Source organism: Mustela nigripes, chromosome 5, assembly GCF_022355385.1.
Source record: "Mustela nigripes isolate SB6536 chromosome 5, MUSNIG.SB6536, whole genome shotgun sequence".
Lineage (NCBI taxonomy): Eukaryota > Metazoa > Chordata > Mammalia > Carnivora > Mustelidae > Mustela > Mustela nigripes.
The window spans coordinates 116,512,128-116,524,828 of NC_081561.1; the positions used below are offsets into that span (position 1 = coordinate 116,512,128).

The window sequence follows — 12,701 nt, forward strand, 5'->3', positions numbered from 1 at the left end:
CTGGGCAGACAGAAAGCCCTAGGTTCTTGGATCTACCAGTCTGAAGTTAGAGTTTCTGTCTTACTGAGCTGGGAGAAGTAAGAAGGAGGTAGTCTTGGTTCAAATACCATAGACTCCTGCTGCTTTACCAAGTTTTAGCACATTTTCTTAAATAAATGTTTCTCCATTTGCTATATACCCTTAGGACTATTTTCAGAGAATTTAAATTATTTCTTTTAAGTAATTTCTACCAGTTTTGCTGGGGAGTAGGTCAGCAGAGCTCCTGACGTTATCATGCCAGAAGTGGAATTCTTTTAAGTTCTTGAGTACAGGTTTTTGAGTGGATGGTATATTTAAAATGCTCTTGGGCATATACCTAGGAGTGGCCTTGTGGAGTCATTTAGCAACACTAACTCTCTGTGATTTTACAAATTATTCCTTTAAACATAGAGACTACAAGGAAAGCAAGAATTACTTTAAACATTGAGACTACAAGGAGAGCAAGAATACAAGGAGAGCTACAAGGAGAAGAAAAATCTCAGCCACACACACAAATCTGTGTTTAATATTGCCTCCTCAGCTAATGAAGACAGCAATGCAGAGATAGGCAATTCGGCATCCTACCCATCTGGAACGTGTGATGCACTCACCAGCTAGATGTGCGCAGCCAAATTCACCCTCTGCACCCTGGCTTCCTTCCTGATAAATATCACTATCACCAAAACAAGAGGCTAGCTAAGATTTCATACTGTCTGCTCTGTCTCAACAAATTTTTGTCTTGTACACCACAACAGGCCTTCACTGAAAGTATGCGTAAATTTTCGATGAGGACAAAATTTCTAAAGAAGAAACGGGGGTCCATCTGGGTATTTCTGAATACAGAAATGCTACTATCAGGTAAGGGCATTCTATATTAACACACAACATTTTTTTGGAAAATCAAACTTGGGAGCAGGGAAAAAAACAGAACATTTTAATTATTAAAATAAATATAGAGTTAAACAAAATATGCATAAATTTTGAGCTAAAACAGAAAATTTCCAAGACCTATTTGAGCTTTTAGCTACCACTTTGGGCGCTGCCCTCAGATTCTTCAGGATACACATTGAACTCACTTATCACAGCAGTTAGATGTACTTAGGTAGAAACATTTGAGGAGCCCTGCCCTGAACAATCACATTATAATGATAACACGCACACACTTACACACACAGCCTCCTATTTACATTAAAAACTCCTTCAGGATAGAACTATGGCTACTATTCTGCATATTCTCAATAAGCTTATTAAAGCACGCTCCTCACAGTGGGGATGAAATAAATGATATTTTAAAGTGATCCCTAGCAGTAAGGCTGATGAGACTGAAAACAAAAGGATGAGGATCAAAGGATCCTTACAGGTTTGCCTGTGAAATCAGCTTAGATTTTCTGGCAGAAACCTGAACAGAAGAACTTACGCTGACCCCTCACCACATGATATGTGAGAAGTTGATTTAATACGGCAGTCAGATTAAACAAATATTCTTTAAAAGGTTAACAAGTCTAATCAGAGAAGGAGCCCTTAAATAAACTGTTTGCCTTGGGGGAAAAAAACAAAACAGAAGTAAACTATGCTGAAACACATCGGTTTTTAACCATTTTATCATGCTCAACCTCAGCCATCGCTTGGAGTTTGATTTTTAGCCACAAGGTATAGAAACTGATATCACATAAAGAGAAGTACGACAAACACAGATTCAGACTAACCTTGGGGTTCACTGACCAACACCAAGCACTTTAAGACGCCAGGCAGGAGCAGTTCAACCTCAGAAATGTCTATGTTCGTTTCTTTGAAAAGCTGCAGGATGAAGGCCAGAACAGATGCTAAGCGAGGAGGGAGCAAAGACCCTTTAAACTCAAAGTAGGACTTCCTAAAAAGAAGCACAATTTTGTTTTGTCTTCTGGTTAAAGTTTCATTGAGCAGAAACACATGCCATACACTTTAAAGATACCAACAAATTTTACCCCCCAAATTAATAAAGAACAATTTTTAAAAAATGTATATTTTAACCATGTTATCCTCAAACATAAAAATTTAGGAGCAACGATTGCACAACCTTGCTGTATTTTAAGGGCCAAAGAAGAATACAGACATGAACTAAATGTAAAAAAACTGATCTTTAAATGAACTTAATCAAAACTCAAACAAAACCTCAACAAAACCTAAACAAACAAAAATTTTTTTCCCCTTTCTAATATAAGTCTGATTTCCTCGATCAGTTCCTCAACAATGCAACATTTTCTTTAATGTCAAATTTGCATAAAGAAATCTCTCCTCACATTTATTTATTTAGGGATTTGGGAAGGGTCTTATTTTTCCAAATCAAGGAATTAGCTCCCCATTTCAGCTCTACCTCTTTCCTTCTTTTAGGAGGTAAAAGAAAAAAAAAATCAGAAGTGATTTAGTATTTAATATTTTCTCTCAAAGCAAAACACATTTTAGCATTATAAGTCAACAGAGATCATAAAGATAAATTTATCTTACTCATTTTTATATCTCTACCTTTTAAGCATGTGTTGGCTCATAATAGGTATTCCGTGTACACTTAAGTGAATAAATGAAAGTGGGAATTGCTCAGTTTCTAAAAGGTCTAGACAACATGAAAGATTGTCAAATACAGCTGAATCTAAGTCAGACATCCATATGTATTTGTGAAGCAATAAAATTTGCCAAAATGAGCCATGGAAATCACTAAGGATTATAAAGTCTTTTTTTTTTTTTTTTAAAGATTTTATTTATTTATTTCTTAGAGTGAGCACAGGCAGACAGAGTGGCAGGCAAAGCAGAGGGAGAAGCAGGCTCCCTGCTGAGCAAGGACCCGATGCTGGACTCGATCCCAGGACGCTGGGATCATGACCTGAGCCGAAGGCAGCTGCTTAACCAACTGAGCCACCCAAGTGTCCCAAGGATTATAAAGTCTTAAAGGGCAGGAACTATGTTTTCACCATCATTTCTATTCCCTACAGTGGCTTCCAAAAATTCCATATCAGTGGATGCATTCAATCTTTGAGGACAAAGGTTTTGTCTTTTTTGTTCACTGTTGAATCCCTAAACATTTATGTATACCTACAGTATGCCAGGTACAAGTATGAGAATGGAAAGGTAAACACGGCCTCTGAAGGCAAGGGGCTCATGTCTAGTGGAAAATTTGGACAAGCAAAAAAATAAAAAAGGTTTGTCTCCCTCCCAAACCATAAGTGACTCTTAATCCCACAAAACAAACTGAGGGTTGCTGGGGGGAGGGGGGTTGGGAGAAGGGGGGTGGGGTTATGGACATTGGGGAGGGTATGTGCTTTGGTGAGTGCTGTGAAGTGTGTAAACCTGGCGATTCACAGACCTGTACCCCTGGGGATAAAAATATATGTTTATAAAAAATAAAAAAATTTATTAAAAAAAAATTAAAAAAAAATTAAAAAGGTTACTATATAATATAATGTGATAGGTGCTTTGAAAATAACCCGGGAATTCTCAGAGAATCAGAGTAAGGAGCCTCAACAAATACAGGGAACTGCAGGAGTAGAGGAGGATGGAGGGATATTGTGGGTTTGGTTGCAGATCACCATGATAAAGCGAATGTCACAATAAAGTGAAATGAAGTTTTTGGTTTCTCTGTGCGTAGAAAACCTATGTTTATGCTGTACTGTAGTCTAGTAAGTGTGCAATAGCATGATGTCTGAAAAGACAATCTATATACCTTAACTTAAAAATACTTTATTACTAAAAAAACCTGCTAACCATCATCTGAGCTTTCAGCCAGCTGTAATCACTGGTCACAGATCACCATAATCAATAGCAACAAAAAAGTTTGGAATATTGTGAGAACTACAAAAATGTTAACACAGAGACATGAAGTGAAAAATAATGTTGGGAAAATGGTGCCAACAGACTTGCTGGATGCAGGGCGGCCGCAAACCTTCAATTTGTAAAAAACTGTCTGTGAAGTGCCGTAAAACAAGGTATGCCTGTATATCACTGCATCGGTATATCACTGCAGCATCTTCCAGTTTATAAAACAAATTTCATAGGAAGCTAAATACTCCATGAAGACAAAGAAATAATTTTTATTACTGAATCTCTGCTGCAGTTAAAAGGTAACAGAGAACCCAAGAGGTTTCATTTATGCATCTAATAATAAAATGAAGTCATTAAGACAGGAGACTAACAAAACAGGACTTCTTAGTGTTTCCTTAGTCATATTCACATTCATTTTTTCACTTACTCTGTTTTAAAAATATAAATAACAGGGGCTCCTTGGTGGCTCAGTTGGTTAAGCGACTGCCTTTGGCTCGGGTCGTGATCCCAGAATCCTGGGATCAAGTCTCACATCAGGCTCCCAGCACCCTGGGGAGTCTGCTTCTCCCTCTGACCTCCCCTCTCATGCTCTCTCACTCTGTCTCACTCTCAAATAAATAAATAAATAAATTTAAAAATAATATAAATAATGTGTTTTCTATAGTAGAGAATACACTTACTGTTTATCTGATAAGAACTAAATATATGGCCTTTAGGCCATATATAAGGAAAGTAACAGCTATATAGAGAGAACAAGCTATTTAAATGAGCACTGGAGCACCTGGGTGGCTCAATGGGTTAAGGCCTCTGCCTTCCACTCCAGTCATGATCCTGGGGTCCTGGGGTCCTGGGATCAAGCTCTGCATCGGGCTCTCTGCTCAGCAGGGAGCCTGCTTCCTCCTCTCTCTGCCTGCCTCTCTGCCTACTTGTGATCTCTGTCTGTCAAATGAATAAATAAAATCTTTAAATAAATAAATAAATAGATAGATAAGATAGCACTGACTCAGGCTGCCATGAGCAGAAGTCATTTTAGTAAGTTCTTAGATATTGTTTCTCAGTGAAAATTAAAGTTTCCAAACTACCAGCATCCTAGGGGTTGCCAATACTTCGGGGATGCTTTGTTACTTTTTTTTTTTTTTTAAGATTTTATTTATTTATGTGACAGAGATCACAAGTAGGCAGAGAGGCAGGCAGAGAGAGAGGAAGGGAAGCAGGCTCCCCGCGGAGCAGAGAGCTCGAAGCAGGGCTTGATCCCAGGACCCTGATATCATGACCTGAGTCGAAGGCAGAGGCTTTAACCCAATGAGCCACCCAGGCACCCCAACTTTGTTACTTTTTAATAAAGATTAGTACATTGTAAATACCACTTGTTTTTAATATTTAGATGTACCTTATGACTTGTATGATGCACTTCTTTAGAGGTGTTATCGCTGAAGCAGCGGAGGAGTTTCTCAGTGCCAACAAAACAGGGTGTTGTCCGAGACCTAAGCCATGCGGTGAAGCTGGAAGAAACCGCCCAATGTACTGCTCAATAACACTCCCTAGCAGTTGGTTCAGATAGGCATTTGGATTTTGGGACTGACCACACACGATACATATACCCTATAGGAGTAAAAAGAAAAGAAATAGTAAAAGGCAAAGTAAAAAAAAAATATATATATATATATATAGAGAGAGAGAGAGAGAACTTATTAGTCCCTAGCATTAACATTCATGTCAGAATGTGTCACCCACAATCCACAAAGACATGGCCTGGCATCAACAGGTGATGTTAATATGAGGCTCAGGAAGTTGCTGAGCGTGGGTGAGATCTATGCTGTGGTATCTAACCAAACGTGTGCTTTTGGGGTATACGCAAATGAAGTAGGGGAGAAGTACAAGAGAACAAAGGAAGCTTCCTTCTTCCTCTCATACCCAGAGAACATGACCACCACACTTATCAACTACATTTATGTGTAATTTCAAAGCAATAAAATACATTTTTTTAAGTCAGTTTTTTTTTTTTTTTAAATGTGGGTACTGGTCATTTACTTGAGTGACACTACAGAATTTATACTAAAAAATATTCCATGGTAAGAAATGTGATATGTTAAAAGAAAATTGACATAAGGAGAGAAATACAGAAGAGTACAACTCTGATTAATGACTATTTTAAGAGCTTCATATGTCATGTACTGTGCCATGTCTTTTATTATCCTTTATTTCATTTAAATTTCTTAAAAAGACCCATGAGTTGGTATTATCACATCTCTGATTTTATAGCTGGGGAAACTGAGGTTTAGAAAAGTTAAGAGATCTCTTGACTTAATCCCTTCTATTTGTATAGAAATTAACAAAATTAACAAAATAATTCCACGTGGATTACAGTATTTGATACTTAGAAACAATGAAACCAATACCCTGAGAAACAATTTTTTTTTCTGCCATTACTAAATACTGCCTATTACTAAAATATAGACAATCACCAACACAAAGACAAATCATGTACTAAAAATTCATCTAGAATTTGGTACTTTGTGATTAGCAATGTGTTTCCCTAGAGAGATAATTAGAAATGTTTATGTCAGGCGCCTGGGTTGCTCAGAGGGTTAAAGCCTTTGCCTTCGGCTCAGGTCATGATCCCAGGATTCTGGGATCAAGCCTCACATCAGGCTCTCTGCTCAGCAGGGAGCCTGCTTCCCTTCCTCTCTCTCTGCCTGCCTCTCTGCCTATTTGCGACCTCTGTCAAATAAATAAATAAAATCTTAAAAAAAAAAAAAAAAGAAAAATGTTTATGTCTCCATTTTAGCTATAAATAAGATTATTTGTAATAAAAGTAGCAGAGATCTGTTAAGACACTATCAAACAACTTGGGGGGGGGGGAAGCAATGCACACCTCTTTACCCAGTTTCTTCAATGTTTTTGTTTAAAATCACATTAGTAGAAGATGAAGAAGTAAAACATGCGTATATTCTGAAAACCTGGAATACAGCTGAGTATCTTTAAGAATTTAAAGGCACTGCTCTAAGTAAATTCTGCCAAACAGATAAATTTACCAAATTTTTCAATTATCCACTTACGAAGTTTTTTTCGGGGTTTTTTGTTGTTGTTGTTGTTGTTGTTGTTGCTGTTGTTTTGTTTTGTTTTAATTAGGCTCCACACCCAACATGGGGCTTGAACTCACGACCTTGAGATCAGGAGTCCCATGCTACAATGACTGAGCCAGCCAGGCATCCCTAATACAAATTCTTGTTGTACTATTTTGGCATAAGAGGGCCACAGAGAACACGTTTTTCCAGACTCTCCTGCTGCCCAAGATTCTCCCCACCAATATTCCCTGATTGGCAACACTGTTCTCCCTTTCTTCCTCAAGCTTCCCTTCCTGAACCCCAAATTAAGAAGCACTTATCTTCAGTATGAGACACTAATGAATAACAAAGTACGCTTCCAACTCTGTGCTTTCCCCTGAATGACAGATCACTATTTCCAAGTGCCTACCTCGATACTGCCCAGCACCTGAAATGAAAGCTGTCCAGATACCAACCATCACCTTCATCCGTACATCTCCAGGATGGCCCAGGTTAGTGAGCCACACTGCTATCTGCGTAAGCAGCCACTCTGGAATCTAGGAAGCATTCTATTTCTTTCTGGTGCTGTGCACCATTCACGCAGCAAGTATTTTTAATCAGACTTCCTAAATGTTTCTAAAGTCTGCTACGTGAGTTCTGTACCTACTGGCTTTGTTCGAAACCTTCAGAAAATGAACTACTACTCATTGCCTTCCAAGTCTTCAACATAACTCCCATACCAGCTTCGATGTTGCCACCAGCATCACCTTGCTAACTTGTAAATATGATATGTCACTCCCCCTCCCCTATTCAAAATCCATCCAAACCCATCAACCATGCATTCAAATCCCCATGTAAAAGAACAAGTCCAGACTCCCGAGTGTGGCACGTGGAGCCTTCCAGTACACGGCTCCTCCTACATGAGTGTCCAACCACAACAGAATTATCTGCTCTTCCCCAGCGTGTCATACTTTCTTAAAGCTCATGCCTTTTACCGGCTGTTCCCTCTGACAGGACTGGTCCTTCAACTCTGACCCCTCTGCTCCTTTACAGCTCATCTCCTTTACGGTATCTTCTCTCACATCTCTCCTCGCTGTCTGGCTGGCAGACAGCTGAGGCCTCTAAGGCAAATAGCGAGCTCACTACTGTGTCTACGCTAGTCCGCCTCCTGTCTCAACTTTAATTGCTTCTTGGGAGACTTTGCCTCTTCCATCTTTGTTTTCAAACAAAAGGAATTTAGAACTTGCTCAACAGAAGTGCCACAGGTACACACATAAATGGGAGGACAATGGATGGTTTTCAAATCTGCAGTTAGGATATTATTTTAAGGCAGAATTTAATTTTTTCTTTGACACGTGCACACAGCCACACTTCCTCTACCTGGAGATACAAAGGAAGGCTCTTCTGAATTGCAGTCAGCATAGGTGCCGGCAGCTCCTTCTCCTGCTGTAGCACGGTGTGCGGCAGCAGTAAACAATCGATGATCCGGAATAGGAGTTTCTGTGCTTTAGAGGTGGCGAAGATCTGTGCCCATGATTTAACCAGAATTCCTGACAAAGAAGAGGAGTAACGGCAGGTATGGTTACCGTCTAACCAGAAAGTTTTGCCATTCCACCATAAAATTCACGTTTAAAGGACAAAGTTCAAGTACGCAATAGAGAGAAACGTGTATTAAGAGTCAAAAGACAGATGTCACATCATGTATTTCGCTAAAGAGACAAAGTTTTCTCAGCATTCTGGGCTAAGAAAAACATATATTTCCTAAGCAACTGGCATTTAATTCATAATACACTCAAGCACACTACGTAATTTGGCTATACAGTATGTGAACATACAGATCACATGTTGTATTAATCAGATCTCTATTCTTGCTGTGGCTGCTAAGGAAGCTCAGGGGCAAATTTATAACCCAACTTTAAGACCTCTAGAAGACCATGTATTATATACTTTCATGTGTGGGCTCACTCTCCCTGGGCTTCATCATGCTACTACTCCACATTTACTTTTTTGATACCTTGTCTTACAAAAAATTGTATAAGCTGTCTCAACCCAGTTTGCAACACAAAAAGATATAGCTAAATTTAATTGTTAAAGTAGGAAGAAAGGATTAGCTGTAACCTTGAAGCAATCACTTAACCTCCCTGAACTTCACTTTTTGTAACTTCCAATGGTTTAATATACACAGTGAATTTAAATTTTGATTTTGAAAGAACAGAAGCAGACATCTCTACTACATGAAATAGATTATGATTTCTTTAATGCTAGGAACCAGTTGCTACATTTGATGAGACTGGAGTTAAACAATTGAGCACCCTTTGTTTAGTAAAGTAATTAAGAGCAGATAACCAGTTCCCATTAGAGTGTATTTCTGCTACTGAGGTCTTCTTTACTAAAACAAATTTAAAAGAAGCGCTTGCCCAAATGGCACAGAGATACATACACCGCATAAACTTATATTTTATTCCACCTTAGAAAGCAGAGGAGATGAAAAAATTCAAAGCCATTTCCATAAAACAAAAAGTTTAAAATTCAAGCTCTGAAGGAAAACAAAAATATGCGTTAGAAGAGTATATTGATGTTAAAAGAAAAAAGCCCAACCAATAATCACTTCTAAGAACAACAAACAGCAACATTAATCTTCTGTTGTAAAAGGAAATACAATAATCAATCATAAAGAAACACAATGCTCAGTTAGCAGTATTTTAAATAACGCTGGCTTGCTCCTCATTTTTCCAGTAGGTGGAAAACTGGTGAATGACAGCAATATAAGAAGAACTCACATCCTAACTAACATTAATATACCCGCAAAGGGAACTGCCATCACCGCTGACACCTGAAATGATTCATATCACTCTTAGGTGTCACACAGGAATTGACTTATAAAGAGCGAGGGGCTTCCAACCAAAAATGCTATCATCTACCCTTGTATTTCATCTTTTATAATGGTTAAAACACTTTGCTGAAGATCTTAAGTTTTAGGAGTTCATAGAAAGCAGAGGCAACCCATTTGTTTCACTGACAAACTGGAACTCTAGATTTAAAAAAATATTTTTAAAAAATATTTATTTTGGGGGGCCGGGAGAGAGAGAGCGTGAGTACAGGGGTGGGGTCAGAGGGACGGAGAGAATCTCAAGCAGACTCCACCCTGAGCATGGAGCTTGATGTGGGGCTTGATCCCAAGACCTGGAGATCTTAACCGGAGCTGAAATTAAGAGTCAGATGTCAACTGACTAAGCCACATGGGTGCTCCCAGAACCCTAGTTTTTTCAGTTTCAGTGAAGAACATTACAATGTGTGGCATTAAAAAATGCAAAGACAGGGTACCTGGGTGGCTCAGTTGGTTGGGCATCTGCCTTTGGCTCAGGTCATGATCCCAGGGTCCTGGGATCAAGCCCCACATTGGGCTCTCTATTTAGCAGGGAGTCAGCTTCCTCTTCTTCCTCTGCCCCTCCCCCTGCTTGTGCTCCCTCCCTCTCTCCCGTGCTCTCTTTCAAATAAATATATAAATTAATCTTTAAAAAGATGCAAAGAGAAAGAAATTTTTTAAGTGAAAAACTTTGAGCAAGGTTTAAATACGTAGTATAGAATTATAAAAAACTGTCTTTTTCCTGCCTACAAACATAACACTTATATAACTGATGATGCTGAAAATATAGAAAAATTGTAGGGTACATACTTGTACAAATGGAAGAGAGCTGTACTATAAGAGTTCTTATGTGTTTAATTATTTTCTACTCTATGCATATATCATGCCTTAAAAAATACAATAAGAGAACTGGGATCATTACAGTAGGCACTTAAAAATGTATTTATGTAGTTTGAGAGTAACTTTGCTCATTTAGGAACATTAAAAGATACATTATGTACTATTAGCTAGGTTTATAAAATCATTATATTCCAGAAGCATTTATTTAGTATATGTCATCTTCCACATTGGGGAGGCTCTTCAGCTGATGTATCCCCAGTTTCCAATGCAGCGTCGAATGTGTAACTCAGGAAATGTTTTTATTTGTTCAAAATACAACGTGACAACGGGAACAAAAGTTCAAAAGATATGGCCACTAACACAAGTGAGTTTAAAATTTAGTAAGGGTGTGCCAAGTACACAAATAATTATAAAAGCTGGCGAGCTATGAAAAATGTCATAAGAGATAGCCAGATGAAGCATAATCAGGGAGACCAAGGCTACCTGGGAATATGGAAAATGTGGAACATTTGGGTTGGGCACTGAGGGTCATGGGTAGAATTTCAATTACAAAGATAAAGAATGACAGAAGATAGAAGAATGACCAACAGAAAAACACAGGATGGAAAAGTAAAAGGTATAAAGAGTGAGAAAAATGACAAAAAATGATAAAAAGAGGAAAAAAGTGGAAGATACTACTCATGAATCAATCCTTTCTCAGAAATTAGTGAGTTACAATTAAGACCCCAGATGCCTTAATCTTCAGTGTGATTTTATCAATAGTTTACACCTTTCACTAGTACTCTCGTAACTAGACAACGTATCCCCATTTAGGCACTGGCCAGGTAAATAAAACAGTTCCTACGGTTAATTTTTAAGTGAATAGGATATCCCCAACTCACACACTTAAAGAAGGTCCGAAACCTCAAAACATTATACTTGCTTCTCTAGTTGTTCTGAGTCTTTTACATATGGAAGACAGTAAATTATCTGTTCTTAATTTTTAACAAATAAATGAGGAACATTATACCAATATATTCTATTCCCAGTCTCTGAGATTTAGACACAAGCAAAAAATACAGATCTACATTCTAGTAAGTCAAAACTCAACCACGTACAAAACAAAGAAGGTCCTCCATTCTTCAAAAGGAGAATTTTACCCTGAGTCCTCATATCACCAATCTGAATATGATTTTGCCGTTAGTTATGACTATCATATATTTTGTAAAATAAAGTTAAATTCTGAAATCATACATTTAGCTTGGCAAAAAATCTAACAGAGACTAATAAATTATAAGGATGAATGCCAAAATACTTATTTATCTACATCTTAATATGTTAAATTTATAATAAATTATCACTTATTTTTTCCCCCAAATTAAGATGCTTGTATTGCTACTATAGCTTTCACTACATTCCACATCATCCATATTTACACATTTTTGCATTCTCCTTTATCTTTCACAACAAAGATAAAAGGTTTCAGACAGCCCAAATCAGGTTTATTCATATGTTCACAAGATCAAAGGGAGCAGATACAAGGTTTAGGCCACAGAGAAATTAAAACAAAATAAACCCCCCAACAAACCAAAAACAAACAAACAAACAAAAAAAAACCCCTTAAATTTTGTATAAAAACATCTAAGGAAATATTTTTCATTTCCTTTTATCCAGTTCCTATTTTTGGTTAGTAACATGGCTTTAGAGAACAAAGGTATTCAAATTACTGACTTCCTCAAGGATGAACTGTGCTGTTATAGCACAAGCACAGAAAAAGATTTCTTTCTGAAAGGAGAAAAATAGTATTGTGAGAAGCAAGATTTGAAGCATAAATATCTCTAGTGCAGTAATAAATTCTTTCCTGACATCCTTCATACAGAGCAGACCAGAAAAATAGAGGAGGGTGATGGTTTCCTGATATTTTAAATTGTAACAAAGCACAGATAAACATAAAAAAAAAAGTCGTTTTAATTATCCAGATATTCACAATGTGAGTGATTCATGACAGACCATTGACAGCAAATTGGCATCAGCTTATTTTCTGTTTTGGTCATAATCAACTCTAATATTAACACAAGCCTAACAAGAAGAGGTCTGAAAGAGGTGGGGCAAGATAGTGATACACTAGTAGAAAGCCAATATGAATCACTGTAAGCTAA

At 37.7% G+C, this 12,701-nt stretch overlaps 1 protein-coding gene across 1 annotated transcript in view; it reads right to left on the bottom strand.

Moving 5' to 3' along the window:
- Window positions 1–12,701, bottom strand: part of MMS22L (MMS22 like, DNA repair protein) — a 126,968-nt gene that overhangs the window by 12,276 nt on the left and 101,991 nt on the right. Inside the window, exons 20-22 of the mRNA XM_059399252.1 lie at window positions 8,238–8,407; window positions 5,201–5,412; window positions 1,725–1,888 (exon numbers count right to left, since the gene is read on the bottom strand). Coding sequence (XP_059255235.1) covers window positions 1,725–1,888; window positions 5,201–5,412; window positions 8,238–8,407 — 546 coding nt within the window. The remainder of the gene's footprint in view (window positions 1–1,724; window positions 1,889–5,200; window positions 5,413–8,237; window positions 8,408–12,701) is intronic.